A 16,779-nucleotide genomic window follows, 5' to 3' on the forward strand; every position below is an offset into this window, starting at 1 on the left:
TTATTTTTTGCTGTTTTATGATGTATTATAAATCACCTTGGATCACCTTCAGGAAAGAGATGATAGATTGAACATAATTTTATTCTATTCTCATGTGGATAACAGTAGCCAAGAGATGCCTATGTTAATAGTGGATACATAATACATAGTGCAGTGTACTGTGTATGCTTCAGTCCAATAAGCATGGATTTTTTTTTTTTTTCAACTGAGATCCAGAGAAAAAATAGGTAATCTTTGTTATGACATTTTGCACTAAGATAAGTGGGGCAACTTTATTCAAGTTCAAGCAGTTTGAATTTTGGCGAGAGAGGAAATTGGCAGTTTTAAATAGTGTTTGTTACTTTGTTCAGATATCTTAAAGAATTTACTCTTCAAACCATCATGAATGCCTCACCCTTGTTTTCTGGCAAATTATAAATTTAGGTTATAAACTTGTAAGATATCAAAAAATGTATTTGCTTTGTTTCTGTATGTTATAAATATCTTGAAACTTGCCTAGTGATGCATGTAAAAAAGGATTTTGAAAAATAGGGTGCACTAGCTGTGTGGGTTTTTGGGTTTTTTTTTTTTAAACATTGTTTTTCTCTTGAGTACATTTGGACACACATCAAAGGCTATTTACCCTACTCTTAACATCTAGTTGCATCTCTTGTTAGTATGAACAAAAGCTTAAATTTTTGAAAATCAAGCATATGTTTTTTTTTTAAACTATGCAGAAAATAAAATGAGACTTCTAACCTGTAAATCATTCTACCCTTACTAGATATTACCATTGATATTTTTGAAGGTGAACAAGAAGGTTGGGAGGGTGACTATCTCCCTGTAGGGTTGTCAGCTTTTTCAGTGGTAGAAAATAGAGATATGAAATGGAACAGGAATCATCCACCTGGTCTTGCAAGAGACAACAATATATGCTATAAAATAGTAAGAAGGGACTGAACTGTGAATGACTTGCAGGCAGACCATGCTCCCACCATGATCCCTATCATGTCTTGCTGTTTAATTTTAAAGTACCCTGAGACTGGTTTTGTTACAGCTCGTAATTTTGATTTAAAAAAAAAAAAAAGACATCTCAATGTGTGTTTGGAAGGAGATTTCACTGGTTCACTAGATTCCTTTGGAAATGTGATATGACAAACCTTTCAACCAATAAGTATTATGCTGGTAGTCTGTACAGAACTCGTGCAAGATGAAATAACGTTTGTTTTGTATTAGTTAATTGGCGGGTAGTATAGAAATATGCTGTGTTTGCAGAGCAGGCCAGTGTGGTTAAGCACATACCAATAATTATAAACCATATCCAGCAATCTGACTTGAAACCAAACACCAGTACAACTACATTTACAGTATGCATCAACAGAGGGTATTCACTTTTTCTCTTGATAGAAATTTGCTAAGTGGTTAAGAGTTGGGGAGCATATCAACAATTCATTCTTTCACATTGACAGGAGTCTAGTGGTACCTTACAGTCTAATTTTATTAGAGCATGAGTTTTCAAAGACAGAGTCCACTTCATTTGCATGAAGTGTTGTACAAGAGATGGATAAAATATACACAGAACAGAGAGAAGGCATTGGATTAGGTAGGACATGGTGCGGAGAGAGTGTTAATAGCATTGTAGTATAGTCTATGAACAACTGAGATAAATATAAAAAGAATGATCTGATAACTGTTTAAGTTCATAGCTTGTTGTAATGAGTCATGAAATCATTGTCTCTATTCAGACCTTGGGTGATGGTGGTAAACTTTTTTTTTTTTTGTTTCAATTCAGCAGTTTCACGCTGGAGTGCTCCTTTGAAGTTTCTCTGTATGAGTATGGCAACCATGAGGTCAGATAGAGAATGTCCTGGAAGGTTGAAATGTTTTCCTACCTGTTTCTGAATGTTGCTATTTCTAATGTAAGATTTATGTCCATTTATTCTTTTCCTTATAGATTGACCTGTTTCTCACAGGACAAGCAGGATGATAGTCCTCACATATGGGTGACATCAGGATGGGGCCCAATCACGAAACACTTTTGTCAAAGTTTCTAGAACTTTGACTAGCACCTACTGGGCATGCCCAGCACGGCACCAACCCTGCATCCAGCAGGGGTCCCCCTTCAGTCTTTTTTTCCACGCAGCAGTAGCCACGCAGGTTAAGGAGCTTTCTAGAGATTCCATACAGGAAATTTCCTCACAGAACTTCTTTCTAAATTTTCAAAAAATTCTACCCCATAGGGGTGCCCCTATCGATATCCTTACTCCACGGTCGAAAGGTAAGGCTTTTCCCTCGTTTGCGGTCGATTCCCGTCGAGTTTTCCCTTCGGGGCCTACTGGCCATCGATTGCACCGTCGCTAAATTTTTGTCAAAGCCATGACGTCAGGTTTTCGTTGGTGCCCCGATTGTCCTCAGACAATGTCCATCACAGACCTGCATAGAGTTTGTGTATTGTGCTTGGGGGTCCGACCATGACATCCTACCTTGCACCAAATGTGCCCAAATGACGCCAAAGGGCCATAAAGCCCGCTTAGAAAAGATGGAGCTTCTTTTTCATTCAAAACCCTCCGACTTCATCGACCGCTTCGACTTTGTCTGAGCCGGTGCCATTGACCTCTCGCCAGCAGCCGGGACACCAGTGCTGCCCGACCGGCATAGACTACTCCAAAGGTGTCGACTTCTTCCTCATTGCCTCAGGAGAAGGATCAAGGAGAACATCGTGAAAAGCGTCGACACAGTCATCGGAAGGCTCAATCCGCTGTTGCAGGCAAGCCATCAGCATCAACAGAGCCACAGACAAAGAAATCCCTTCCAGAGAAGGCCCCATCCTCCTCTGCGACCGGATCACCGAGGTGTTCCCCCACCTTCATCGGTGCAGGGAGCCGCGACTCCACTTTTACCAGTGGACCCTCGGGCTACGCCTCTGTTGCCTCCCACTCCAGAGCTGGGGTTACATGCCCCAGGCTTCCGCGAGGAATTGGATTGGATGGTCCAAGAGGCAATCGGTAAGGCACTTCTGGGCTTCCAACCTCCATTGGCACAGACACCGATGCCAGCCCCAGTCACAGACCCGATACCCACGGTGCTTGCACACTCCTAGGTAGACTGGATGTGCTGATCGGTGCTCTTCCACCGGTGGAACAGAGTACCGGTACCTCCACCTCCTTCCACGCCGATACCCTTGTCATCAGAAGATGAAGAAACACGGATACCCATACCACCATCTGGAATCTTGCCACCGACTAACCAGTCGATGTCACCAGTTCCATTGGTACTGCATCGTCTTCCATCGGTGCCTCCTCTGGTGCCATCGATGCCTAGGCCTGATCTTTCAGGATTAACACAATTTCTTCCCTCAGTTGATCCTATGGGAGCAGGGGATCAATCTTATGATCCTTGGACCGATGACTCTTCCCAGGATTCTAATGATTTACCATCAGAGCCCTCTCCCCCTGAGGAAAGACGACACTCTTCTCCAGAGGATCTCTCCTTTATTAATTTCATAAAGGAAATGTCTGAAACGATTCCATTTCAGCTTCAGACAGAAGAGGACTCTAGGTACAAGATGCTGGAAGTACTCCAGTTTCTGGATGCCCCAAAGGAAATCATGTCTATTCCTATTCATGAAATCCTAATTGACGTGCTGAAAAGGAATTGGGAGCACCCAGGCTCGGTACCACCTGTCAACCGAAAGACAGATGCCAACTACCTTGTCCAGACAGCCCCTGGCTTTTAAAGAACACAGCTGGATCACCATTCTGTGGTTGTGGAGTCAGCCCAGAAGAAGGCACGACGTTCTAAACCTCATTCCTCCATACCTCCAGGGAAAGAACAGAGGTACCTGGATGCTTTTGGTAGGCATGTCTTCCATGGCTCAATTCTCATTTCTCGCATTGCTTCCTACCAATTATACATGACCCAGTATAACAGGGACATGTTCAAGAAGATCCAAGATTTCTCTGAATCTTTACCAGAACAATTCCAGGAACCGCTCAAAAAGGCCTAGATGCTGGCAAGCACGAGGTCTGCGCTGCCTATGATATTTTTGACACTGCCTCCAGAGCGTCTGCAGTGGGGATTAGTGCAAGAAGGTGGGCCTGGCTGAAGCCCTCAGACCTATGACCAGAAGTGCAGGACTGGTTAGCAGACCTACCTGCGCTGGAGATAATATCTTCGGGGACAAAATCCAGGAAACAGTGGCACAGCTAAAGGACTACCATGAAACGCTGCACCAGCTTTCCTCAGTACCCTCTGATTTTCCGTCCACTTCTAAGAGAACATTCGGAAGGGACTCTAAGCGACCATCTTTCACGCTACGGAGATATTATACTCCTGCCACTCGGTCGTCCTTCCAGGCCTGACCTCAGAAGACCCAGCCATCCCCTCAACTGGGCCCAGCTGTTGGATTTTGACTCCTTGATGGAGAGCATAAGCCATCCTTCTCTACCGTCCGAACCAGTCGGCGATCGACTGTGCCATTTCACCAACATATGGCACATGATCACTTCAGACCAGTGGGTACTTGCTGAAATGACCCAAGGCTACCACCTCAACTTCCTATCGGTACCAGCAGGCTCCCCACCTCGGTCGATGTGGGGTTCATCCGACCACTCCTCTCTTCTGGAAGAGGAGGTATCAACCCTCCTGAAATCCTGGGCAATAGAACCAGTGCCCGTCTCGCAGCAGGGGTTCTATTCCAGGTATTTCCTCATCTCAAAAAAGTCAGGCAGAATTCGTCCAATATTGGACCTGCGCACCTTAAACAAATACTTTCAGAGGGAGAAGTTCAGGATGGTGACCTTGGGTTCTCCACTGCCTCTTCTACAAAGAGGAGATTGGCTTTGCTCTCTAGATCTTCAAGGCGCCTATACACCCATCTTGATCACTCTGTTCCACTGCAAATTCCTTCATTTCCTGCCCAGCCCCCGGGATTTTCAGTACTGGGTACTGCCATTCGGCCTATCCATCCGCTCTTCGAGTCTTCAAGTGCCCTTGTTGTAGTAGCGGCCTATCTGAGATGTCAGGGCATCCATGCCTACCCTTATCTCGATGATTGGCTGATAAGGGCTCCGACTCAGATGGATGTATTAACCTCCTTACATCTAACTATCCATACGTTGCTGTCTCTCGGGTTTCTGATCAACTACTCCAAGTCCAGCCTTGGTCTGACTCAGTATGGCATGTTCTAATCTAATCTGTCCTATGACTAGTGTAAAAATATGCTAGAACCTTGATGTCTGTCTGCTCTTTCTTTAAGTTAGAGCTGTGCCCTCTTTTCTTACTCCAAGGCCCCCATGACTTTGCATATTCCTAGAGGAGGATTCCTCAGTCTGTCAGCCCCTGGGAGAAGATAAAGATAGGATGAAGTGGTATCCTGCATTTTGGATTCTACAAGTCCCAAAAATATGCAGCAATATGTAAATCCTCTACATTTTTTGTACCACAGCTTGATAAGTTTTTCTCCATAGTATTTAAACTGATAATTAATTAAATTCAGCTTCCTTAGTATTCTGGACAAATATCATTGGCTCTACTATCCATTATAGACTTAGTCATTTGTTTTTAGGGGTTACAAATATATCCAGTTTATTCTCTAGAACCTTTGCAATTGTTGCTTTAATCTAATCTGGTAATGGACTTTTCTAGCTCCTTCTCATTTGTATTGTGGAAAATAGATTGGGAGCACAAGTTCAATAGTTATTTTGATATATTTCTGAACTCAAATCAGTATTATACATAAGCAATGCAAAGAATGGCTTGTTTTCCTAGAAGTAATAGTACGCTTTTGATTTTTGGAAGTCTACTGATAAGTATGTGGTTGTTCTAAAGGTATCGCATAATATAAGAGCCACATGGCACAAAAATGATTGGGGAGAGTTTACTGCCAAAATGAGTGTGGTATAAAGGGAAAAAAAATATAGGATATAATACAGATGACTTTTTTTTTTTTTGTTTTTACTCCTCTGCAGAAGTTGTATGTGACATTATTTGACATTAAAATGAAGCAAAATTAACATGCATATTTTAACACATTTCTTAGTGTTTTTCACTTTCTCTATTTTTCTGAAGCAAACTTCATATGACTTTCAAAATTAAATAGTATCCTTAGTATATATACAACTTTTCAGATAACTCTATAGCATTAGGAGTAAAGACTGTTCTGGAGGCATGGCAAATAGTCTGCTTAATGTTTTATGGTAAAGCTTTTGTTTTGGGTTTTTTTAAATTTAGGAGTGCCCCAGTTTTACAGTTCTTGGACTGATACTCTAAGTGACTTTCACAGCAACTCTTTGAAAGAAGTGGAGCAAAGCATAACTTCAAAAATTCTTTCCGACATAGGTTTTGTGAAAGGAGTGATGTTTTTTTTTACATATTGAATGTCTGCTATGGCTCAGTATAGTATTTCTACTTGTTCCACTTGTTGAAGTTATAGGCTAAAAGAGGTGTAGGGGGTGGTGGTGGTGGTGGTGTTTGGAAGGCATAATTGTCTGGCCTTAAGTAGAATTCTGGTGCTCATGAGGCACAGTTAGAGGCTGCAGAATGTTGGCAAGCATTCCAGTCCAAAGCTCCACCCCAACCCATCCCAGCACTTGATCCAGAGCAAAACTAAAGCAGAATCCCAGTTTTCTCAGATACCACAAAACATTGTGGTGTAAATTCCAGCATGTCAAAGGTGCCTAAGGTAGTGATGGATTTCCATCTTAACCAGTCAATTGTCCTGCCAATTTTCTTTCCCAGACCACATTCACATCAAGGAAACAGAGCCCTACACAGTTTGGACTACAAGCAAGCCTTAGCCTTCTATCCGGAGCTGATTGAAGCCCATAGACAGTCTACCCAACTTTTCTTTTTCTTTTGACAAAAATAGGTTGGGCTTTGCCATTGCCAAACAGACACTATCCAGTTGACTAGGAGAGATTGCATCTTTTCTGTTAAGCCCAGGCAGGACTACATCTTGGGGGTCGTGTCAAGACTCATTCTGTCAGAGCCATGGCAGCGTCAATGGCCACTTATGAGCAGTTCCCACGGAGGAGATCTGCGAAGTGAAGTTCTCTCCACACATTCACATCACGTTGCTGACATGATAGTAGGTTCACCCAGTCCGTCCTTCGGTACCTGTTTGAAGCATAGAACCCAACTCTCCCATCCTAGAGCCCATTGTTTGGGTTCAGGCTGTCTCCCTACTGTTACTAACAGCACCGGTGTGGTTGTGCCTGTTGGCACCTGGTGAGGTGTCTGGTCCCCTTTTTGTGTTGGGGATCAGCCTGTATCTAAGTATTCACCCACTTGTGAGGACTACCATCCTGCTTGTCCTTTGAGAAAGCAGAGTTGCTTACCTGTAACAGACATTCTCAGAGGACAGCAGGAAGATAGTCCTCACAAAAAGCACCTGCCACTCTGCAGAGTAGGGTTTCTCCTGTTTTTATTTTAATCATAATTCTATGTTACGAGACTGAAGAGGGACCCTGTGTGGTATAAGGCATGTTCAGTGAAACTTTGCATAAGTTTTCCGCATCGGGGCTCCATCTGATGTCACCCAAGTGTGAGGACTAACATCCTGCTGTCCTCAGAGAACACTTGTTACAGGCAAGCAACTCGGTTTTTTCAGCTCTAAAACCCTTTTTACATGCCAGGGCTATGTTGGCACCGAAAAAGCAGCACTAAATGTGTGTAAAAACCCGCAGTAGGCTTAGCGTGCTTATTATATCAGCCCCTTAGTTTCTTTGTTTCAAAAAAACCCTTAAATGCTCCACCAGCCTTGAAGTCTCATTCCATTTAGTGACAAATTGACGACATCTCAGACCCTGAGCATGTGGGCATTTCTGAGACTAGCCTTTCAGTTCTGTCCTTTTGACTTTCTTCTGGCAAGTTTTAAAGCTGATTAGCGAGATGTTCTAGTTGTGTTCATACCTATGTTACTGATGAATCTCTTGACTCAGAGGCAACACCATGTGTGTGTAATATGCATTGCTAAGCATGGAGTCTCCTCCACTGGTATCTTGCTTTTGATTAATGTGCCATCTGCTAACTCTCACCATAGGGTAGATGACATCTGTGTTTCTCTTCTGCCAACAGTAATGATAGTCATTTCATTTTATAAGTCACCTTCGATCCCAGCATGGTTCTTAGATACTTAAAAAGGATACATGCAACCATTTCTGAGATGCTAGCATGACAGCTTTAGTTTGCTCACACTGCATGGCAGCTGCTGAAGGAAAGAAACATTAACAAAATTGCTTACTTGGTTAACAATGTATCTGACTAGCTATTTGTCATGCGGCATGCCTATGGTCAGAGGTGGAAGTCCTGATTAGAGTCCATGATTGCTGACCCTTAAACTTATCTGTGCTATCAGGCCGATACAGTACAGTGTGCTCCGGCAGAGCGCACTGTTAACCTGCGATTGGACGCGCGTTTTCGACGCGCTAGCTTTACCCCTTATTCAGTAAGGGGTAATAGTGCGTCGAAAACGCGCGTCCAACACCCCCCCCCCCCCCCCCCCCCCCCCCCCCGAACCTAATAGCGCCTGCAACATGCAAATGTATGTTGATGGCCCTGTTAGGTATTCCTGCGCGATTCAGAAAGCAAAATGTGCAGTCAAGCCGCACATTTTACTTTCAGAAATTAGCGCCTACCCAAAGGTAGGCGTTAATTTCTCCAGGTACCGGGAAAGTGCACAGAAAAGCAGTGAAAACTGCTTTTCTGTGCACCCTCCGACTTAATATCATGGCGATATTAAGTCGGAGGTCCCGAAAGTTTAAAAAAAAAAAAAGAAAAAAAATTGAAATCGGCCCATTGCTCACGGGTTGGAAACCAGATGCTCAATTTTGCTGGCATCCGGTATCTGAACCCTTGGCTGTCAGCGGGTTTGAGAACAGACGCCAGCAAAATTGAGCGTCGGCTGTCAAACCCACTGACAGCCGACGCTCCTGTCCAAAAGAGGCGCTAAGGACGTGCTAGTGTCCCTAGCGCCTCTTTTTGCCGCGTTCCCTCATTTGAATACAGAATCGCGCGCACAGGAGAGTGGGCCGATACAGTAAAAGTCTCCCGCGACTTTTACTGTATCGGCCCGAATGTACTGTTCTCTCTTTCAGACTGTACTCTTAGGCTTTCAACTCTGTAAAGATGTAGCCTAAGAAGCTTATGCTTATGAATGTCACAATGTAGTATACATTCTTATTGTAGTAATATTGGGGCCGATGTAAAAGTGCACTGAAGCTGCCATGGGATTGTGGCTGTACACACGTTTGTACATGCATTTTCCTGGACAGGTATGTAATAAGGGTTTTGTGTGCAGGGAAAACATGCGTACAAACACACTTACTGACCCGTTGCTTTTTCTGCTCAAGTGATTGCTAATGGTTTGCAAATGAGGTGATTATCTATTCACAAGCAATGCAGGGAGCTGTGCTAGAAACTAGAAATGTTAGTGCATATGTCTTTTAATGTGTTTTTGTTTTTTTTAGCACTATGGTTAGAGCAAGAGTTAAATGACAGTGCCAACTCAGGGGCCATTTTATTCCATTGTTTGCATTGGGGTGGTATGGTTGTGTCCCCGAGCAGCTCTGGTGTTACTATGGAAATTCTGTTTGTGTCCAGCTGTTCCTGATGCTGTGGTTTATGCTGTGGCTTCACCAAAGGATGCCAACAGCAGAAGGTTTGGCAGGTGTCAGAGGTTGTGGCATGAGGAGTGAATTATCTATTAATATATTTGTCATGTTTTCTGCAGCCCACAGTTAGAGATACATGCATTCCTGTTGTAGGGTCATAAATTCTCTAAAAAGGGAGACTAGGTTGCTCACTACATTAGCTTTTATGTACATATTTTTGGTGTGGATTATTGGCACGTATGCAGCTGTTTATTACATACGGCTTTACCATGTGTATATATACGCATTTCTTCATGATTGTACGAATTTGTGCACGCAAATCATTTGCATAATGTTTTTTTTTTTTGTTTGTTTCTTTATATCTCTGAGGTGCCAGTTTCAGCACCTCTGTGAGATATAAACCCCGCTCTCACAACTAGCGCTTGTTTCGCCGTTGGTCTTATTACATCGGCCCCATTAGATTTTCTTGCCTGGATAATCTGGGTTATAAGACGGGGTTAATGTCTGGGGATATATAACTGTAATTTTTATTTATTGATATTTTAAGGGTACATATTTTGTCTATGATCCATATTTCATTTTGCCTTGATTGTAGAACACTGATTTTTTTTCCCTCTCTTCTTTTTTAAATTTCACCTAATTGTAATCCACATTGAAGAGTCTCTTAGCCCATGGAAAGGTATAATATAAGGACAAAACTAATATATGCTAGATATCCAGTTTTCTTTTCAAGATGTTCAAAACATGATGTGAGAGAGTACTGTTTCTGGAAGCTATTCTGACAGTATATCTATAAGTAGATTATTTAAAATATCAATTTATACCTTTCTAGAGAAATTTGTATTTATTTATTTTACTGTTGCAGGTCTTATTCCAAAGTCTTCATATTTTGCTGTCATAAGAACATAAAATTTGTATTATCTATCAACCTTTTGGGATCCTGCCAGGTACTTGTGATCTGGATTGGCTATTATTGGAAACAGGATACTGGGTTTGAACATTTGGTCTGACCCAGTATGGCAATCCTTATGTTCTTATGTTAATTTTTTTTTTTTTTTTACTTTGGAGAGAATAAGATTATGTATAGTTTATTTCCTTGCTGCCCACACTTTGTTTTTTAAAATTGTCTGTAAGCTCCTATTTCAGTTTATACTATATTGCTTTGTATATATCTGCATGTGGCTCTGATAAGGATCAGAGTAGCAACAACTCAGTTTCCTTAGTGTCATAGTAATTTTTGTTTTAACTGATAGTTTATAGGCCAGTGTAATAAGATGCACTTGGCTTTGCGGCAATGTTAGCATACACAAATGTGACTAAAAAATGTGCGCACAAATTAGCGCTCCTCCATGCAAATCCTATTTTAATCGAGGCATTAGCTAAACAACCTTGCAAAAGTCTTCATACTTATGTACGTCACAATCTGCAGTCTTAAAACAAATGCGAATCAAAATGTATTAAAGTAGCTTGTCTCACTGATCTTTTCACTATATACTTTCATTTGAAAGAACACTTACAGAAATATTCAAAAAGTAATTGAGAATTTAAAAAAGCTACTGCATAAGTGTTCACACCCCTTGATTAAATACTTGGAAGCCCCTTTTGCAGCAATAACAACCATGAGTTGTTTAGAACAAGTGTCTACCAACTTTGTACAGTGGGAAGGTAAAGTTTTCGATTTGTATTTTTAAGATTACACTCTTGTACACTTTTCACATTTTGCAAAGTCTTTTTGGGAAGGTACTGTTATTCCCCATTGCAGAAAGAGTGTGCAGGCTTAACTCATGTTTTCTTAACTATGGAAATTTAACTCCTGGCCAAAGATGGATCAGCATTTCTGGGGCTAGTGTTAGTCTGTGGGGCTCAACCTGGAGTTCATAATGTGGGGGTGCTGTTTTCAGCTTATACACAGAGACCAGAGGGTCTGGCAGCTAATATTTAATGCTAAAAAATGCAGAGTAATGCATTTAAAAGATGCAAAAACCCAAAGGAGAGGTTTAGTATGTGTTTGTTTTAAAAGGGTTTTTTTTTACCAGTATTTGGTTATTACCATCACATCGGTTTACAGTGTAAAAAGTTATTTAACTGACAATACATCAGCATAAAACAAAAATATAATGATCAATGCTTTCATACCTTATTAAAGTTACTAAAATACAATTTCATTTTAAAACTTGAAGGTGAAATTTGTCTAAGCACAAAAGAAGAGCAGGATCTGGGAGTGACTGTATTTGATCTTAAGGTGGCCAAACAGGTGGATAAAGCGATGACAAAAGCCAGAAAGATGCTTGGCTGCATAGGGAGAAGAATGGTCAGCAGAAAAAGGGATTTAATATTTCCCCTGTATAGATCCTTAGTGAGGCCTCAGTTGGAATACTGTGTACGATTCTGGAGACCACATCTTTAAGGGAGGAGGAATAGCCTAGTGGTTAGAGCAGTGGACTATGAACCAGGAGACCAGGGTTCAAGTCCTGCTGTTGCTCCTTGTGACCTTGGGCAAGTCACTTTACCCTCCATTGCCTCAGGTACAAAACTTAGATTGTAAGCCCTTTGGGGATAGGGAAAATACCTACAGTACCTGAATGTAAATCGGTCTGATATCTCGATTGAGATCAAATGTCTGTATATAAAAATACTAAATAAATAAAAATAAATAAAATAAAATGATATAATAAAGATGGAGTCTCTCCAGAGTAGTTACTAAAGTGATCAGTGTTCTTTGTTTTAACACATATTTGGGATGGACTTAAAGATCTAAATATATAAACCCTAGAGAAAAGGCATGATAGAAACATTTAAGTATCTCAAAGTTTTCTATGCACAGGAGGCAAGCCTCTTTTAACACAAAGGAGGCTTTAGAACAGTCATGGGATGAGGGTGAATGAGTGTAAATGTACAATACCAATCATAAACAGAACTCATTGCAGCTTAAAAAAAATATTGTTTACAAGAATATAAGTAGAAATGTTATTTGTTGCACATTGCTACAAAACAAAATTCTTCAAAATGTAAGTAACTATAACGAACTATTTTTGGTTGCAGCAGGTATGCCAGCTCCTGAGCAAGCCTCGTTGGTGGAGGAGGTGCTGCCACAGACCACCCAGGACGCCTCTACAGTTCCAGGCATGGAGCCTGAGACCACTGCAACCACTATTTTAGCTTCTGTAAAAGAACAGGTAATATTTTTTCTTTTTTGATCCATTTTAAAAGTAAATATAGCAGAGTAGCAGGAACACTTTTTTTTTTTTTTTTCTGCCATTTACTTGTAGGATTATAAATACACAATTATCCAATCTAGAGCTTTTTTGTATGTGGGGCCAGGCCTCTGGAACAGCTTTTCAACTGAAATTTGTGGGGAAAAACAGATGTGAAGGCATTTCACAAGAAACTGAAAGCTGTCTCTTGCTGACGCATTTAACTGATGTATGCATTTTTTTTGATTTGCTGATAATTTATATGGATGTTCAAAGATCTGTAATCCAACTCTGAATACAAGATGGAAGTGGTGAGCTATAAGAAAATGAAAAATAAATAAACATCGGCTGGAAAATGGACACTCAATTTTATGAGCGTCCCTTTTCCTAACCTGTGCACAGCTACGGGTTAGGGAGATGGACGCTCGTTAATTGAGCATCCCTTTTCCTAATCTGACTGCCATCACACTTTTTTCTTTTTTTTTAACCTTTTGGTTGCTCCAATTTATTACCACGTTATTAAGTTGGAGGATGTACAGAAAAAGCAGTATTTTTTTTTGTTATGGTCTGGGGTACATATAAGCATGGGGGTAACCTACACGGAGCAGCAAGTACTACTCTTAACAGAAGGCATGGGGATTACTACCCTTAACCAATAAGCCTTGATGTCTTAACACAACTGCAACATCATTCTTGGCTTCAGTGGACGAGGGGAGGGGAATTGGATTCAAAGGACAACAATCACAGGCCCTGACTTTTATGGTCTGGATTACAGATATCCAGACATGAAGGAAAAAGCACAGGACTGTTTCTGCAGCTAAGTCCATAGGCAAAGCACGACTAGCAGCACTGTCTGAATTTCCAAGAAGGCTCATCACCCAGTAAAAATGTTGCTATCAGTAACTTTTTTTTATGGGTTATCATAAAGCTTTGGGATAACTGCACTGAACGTTACTACCCTTAACAGAAACATGGGGGTAACCTGCACGGAGTGGCAGTTATTACCGAACGAAGCTTGCTGGGCAGACTGGATGCACTATTTACTCATTTGCTTCTAGTAACAGTAATGACAGGGGAAGAATTTTACTTTGTGAATGCATTTTCAGGAAGAGATTATAGGATAGAGCCACTAAAAAGTGTTTTGAGCCTTAAGGTTAATATTTTCCAAGTCTTGCCAGATTTTGTTTTGTCTTTCATTATTCAGTGCTGTGATATTTTTAAATAGTAAATCACAAAAAAAAAAAGGTGCCCTTTTAATATTCCAGTTGGGGGGCAATGTTGATTAAATATCAGTGTCCTCTTTATCATAATATATTTGTAAATATTTTGTAAATGTGTAAGCTTCTAGTGTCTGGACATTTAAAGGCCTATAAATGACTGATTATGCATGCCAGTGTTCACACCCTTCCTGTATGGCAGAATGCCTGAATTTGAAGTTTTCCCAAGGTAGTTATTTGTTTTAGTCCTCAGGAATGAGAAGACTTGGTATACTGTAGAGCACCTGCCTGTGACTTCCTTTTATTCGGCTAACACTTAATACTACCAGTAATTCTTGGCTCATGAGACAACTGAAACAGCCACACCTTGGCTAACATAAGCTGCCTTCCTTCCAGAGGCTTAACATCTTTTCTACAATTTAGCTGAAAAAAATGCATGTTTCTAGTGAAAGTGCAGAGAACAGCTGTTCAAAATAGACTAATTATAATTGGGTGGTAGTAGTTCAGAAGTTCCAGATGTTAGACTGCTTGGTATGAATAAGGCTATATGTACTGCAATATGATTTACAAGGATTAAAACAGAGGGGAGTACTGAATTTATTATTTAATTATGAGAGTGCATTTTAATGAAAAGCACATTTTCAATCATTAGCTTAGTTTTCCTACTCTCACATCTTTCAGAGAAAAACAAACGCAACTTTTTAAAATCCTTTTTCAGCTTGATTATGCTTGCTGTATTATCATTCAACTTCAGAAATAAAATCAGAGGATACAATTGTATTTTATAAATTTGAATGGTACTCATATCACGATCAAATTAGCAAACATTTCCCTTGCCATTTTTTTTTTTAAAACAGAATTGATATAAGAAAATGTGGTGACAAATGTGAAAATTTTGAGATTTTTTTTTTTTGGCTTGGCGCACATGCAATCTTTATCTAGAAATCCTGTGTTACAGTACAGCATGATCTTAAGGCTCAGGCTTTTGCTAAAATTTAGCTAGGACTTTAAAGAAGTGATGTTAGCAGGGGTAGAATTTAACTACTGTTGATTAGTAGGTCATTATAATCCTAATAGTAGAACTGTAGTAGAGAAACTGGAATCAGAATTCGGTGTATGGTAGCTAATGCATGTGAGGTAATTATCTTGGATTTATTATTTTGTTTTAATATTAATCAGTTGGAGCCCTACTCAGTCCACGGTGCCACCTATTTTTCCTGTGAAAGGCTCTTATAGTTCCAGTTTACAAGAGTAAAATGTAATGGTAGAGTACTTTTATTATAGCTATGTAAATGTTAAACTTTTAAAAGGATTGATTCCTTCTTTAATAAAGGTACTAATGTTACATAAGAGACTTTGGTTAAAAGCTATCTTAGTTATAGCTGTACAGTTTTGTGGGTTTTAAAAATCTATCTTAGGAAACTGGCACACTTTCATTTGAATTAGTATAATGTAAACTGCAGATATAAGTTGTGTACAAACCAAAAAATCAATGGCTGTACCAGCCCCATTGTATTTCTCTCTGATATATGGTTTGTACTTCACTAATCAATTATTACAAACATTAGATCATAACAGCTCTGGTTAAATTCAGCACATCATATTAATAAATCAAAAAAATTAGGTATTCACAAAACTTATAAAGCAGCAGTGTTCCTTAAATAATAATCTAGAAAATGTTGTTAAAATATTTCCTTATTCTCAGAAAATATTTTCTATACTTTATTTTCTTCAATTTAGAGCATTTTTATTTTCTTGGTCATTTTTGTTTTGTGGAGGAGAGGGCAAGATTCAAGCTGCCATATTGCTTTTGTTTCTACCTAGCAATATCCATCCATCTACATCTTTCATCCTTTTATTTTACAAATAAAATCTTGCATACCATAATGCAGGAAACGAGATATAGCTACAAACTGATGAATACAAAAACTGTTTACAGATGTATTCGAATACTTGTCCAAAATAATTATTACAGTGTTTCTTCATACCCAGAAGATATTTGGTGAAATATGCCTTGCATGCATTGTAGTTGCTGCTATCCTCCAGTGAATAACAGGGCCAGGAAAAATAGATGCTATCCATATAAGCTGATCCTCTTAGCCACTTTACAAACCACAAAGAAAAGTGAGGCAAGTGCTCCTTTGATTCAGTATGATAAAACCACCTTAACATTAAACCAAGGAAGACAATGCTTCTAGCTTATTAATGTCCACAGCTTTCCCAGTGGTGATGTGCCCTCTTTATATTTTGAAGGGGCACTGCCTATTACTCTTCATAAAACTATAATTAAAAAGTATTCATGAACATTTTAATAGGCCTGAACATTTAAAATCAAAATACTGGTCCTTCATTAGTTCTATAATACTTTTATTTCATCTCACACATTGAATAATCAAAAGCTCAAATTAACAATTGATGAAAGACCATGCCTTTTTATGTTGATAAGCAGGCTGAATTAGCCAGTACATGTGGGTGATGTCATCTGGTGGCACCAAACTGAATCGTCTCTCCAAGCTAGTAGAGCTTTGAGTTCAGTTGAGCATGTGCAGGAGTTACCTCATGAGCCGTCACGGACATTTATCTTGTCCGAGCACAGAAGGATCCAACAGAAGAAAATAGGATAAAGCATAAACGTTGGCAAGTTAAATGTAAGACATTGATAAGACAGGCTAAGAGAGAATTTGAAAAGAAGTTGGCTGTAGAGGCAAAAATTCACAGTAAAAACTTTTAAAAATATATCCGAAGCAGAAAGCCTGTGAGGGAGTCAGTTGGACCGTT

The 16,779-nt window shown here is 40.0% G+C and overlaps 1 protein-coding gene across 6 annotated transcripts in view; it reads left to right on the forward strand.

The window, feature by feature from the left end:
• PKP4 (plakophilin 4) overlaps nt 1-16,779 on the forward strand; it is a 578,155-nt gene that overhangs the window by 104,178 nt on the left and 457,198 nt on the right. For 4 of the 6 annotated variants that reach the window (XM_029605541.1, XM_029605538.1, XM_029605536.1 and 1 more), the window contains one exon: nt 12,633-12,766. In XM_029605541.1, coding sequence (XP_029461401.1) covers nt 12,638-12,766 — 129 coding nt within the window. In that variant the 5' untranslated portion in view covers nt 12,633-12,637. Of the gene's footprint in view, nt 1-12,632; nt 12,767-16,779 lie in introns of those variants that run through there. The other 2 variants (XM_029605537.1, XM_029605543.1) reach the window with 2 other exon arrangements.

This window comes from Rhinatrema bivittatum, chromosome 6 (assembly GCF_901001135.1).
Source record: "Rhinatrema bivittatum chromosome 6, aRhiBiv1.1, whole genome shotgun sequence".
Classification (NCBI taxonomy): Eukaryota; Metazoa; Chordata; class Amphibia; order Gymnophiona; family Rhinatrematidae; genus Rhinatrema; species Rhinatrema bivittatum.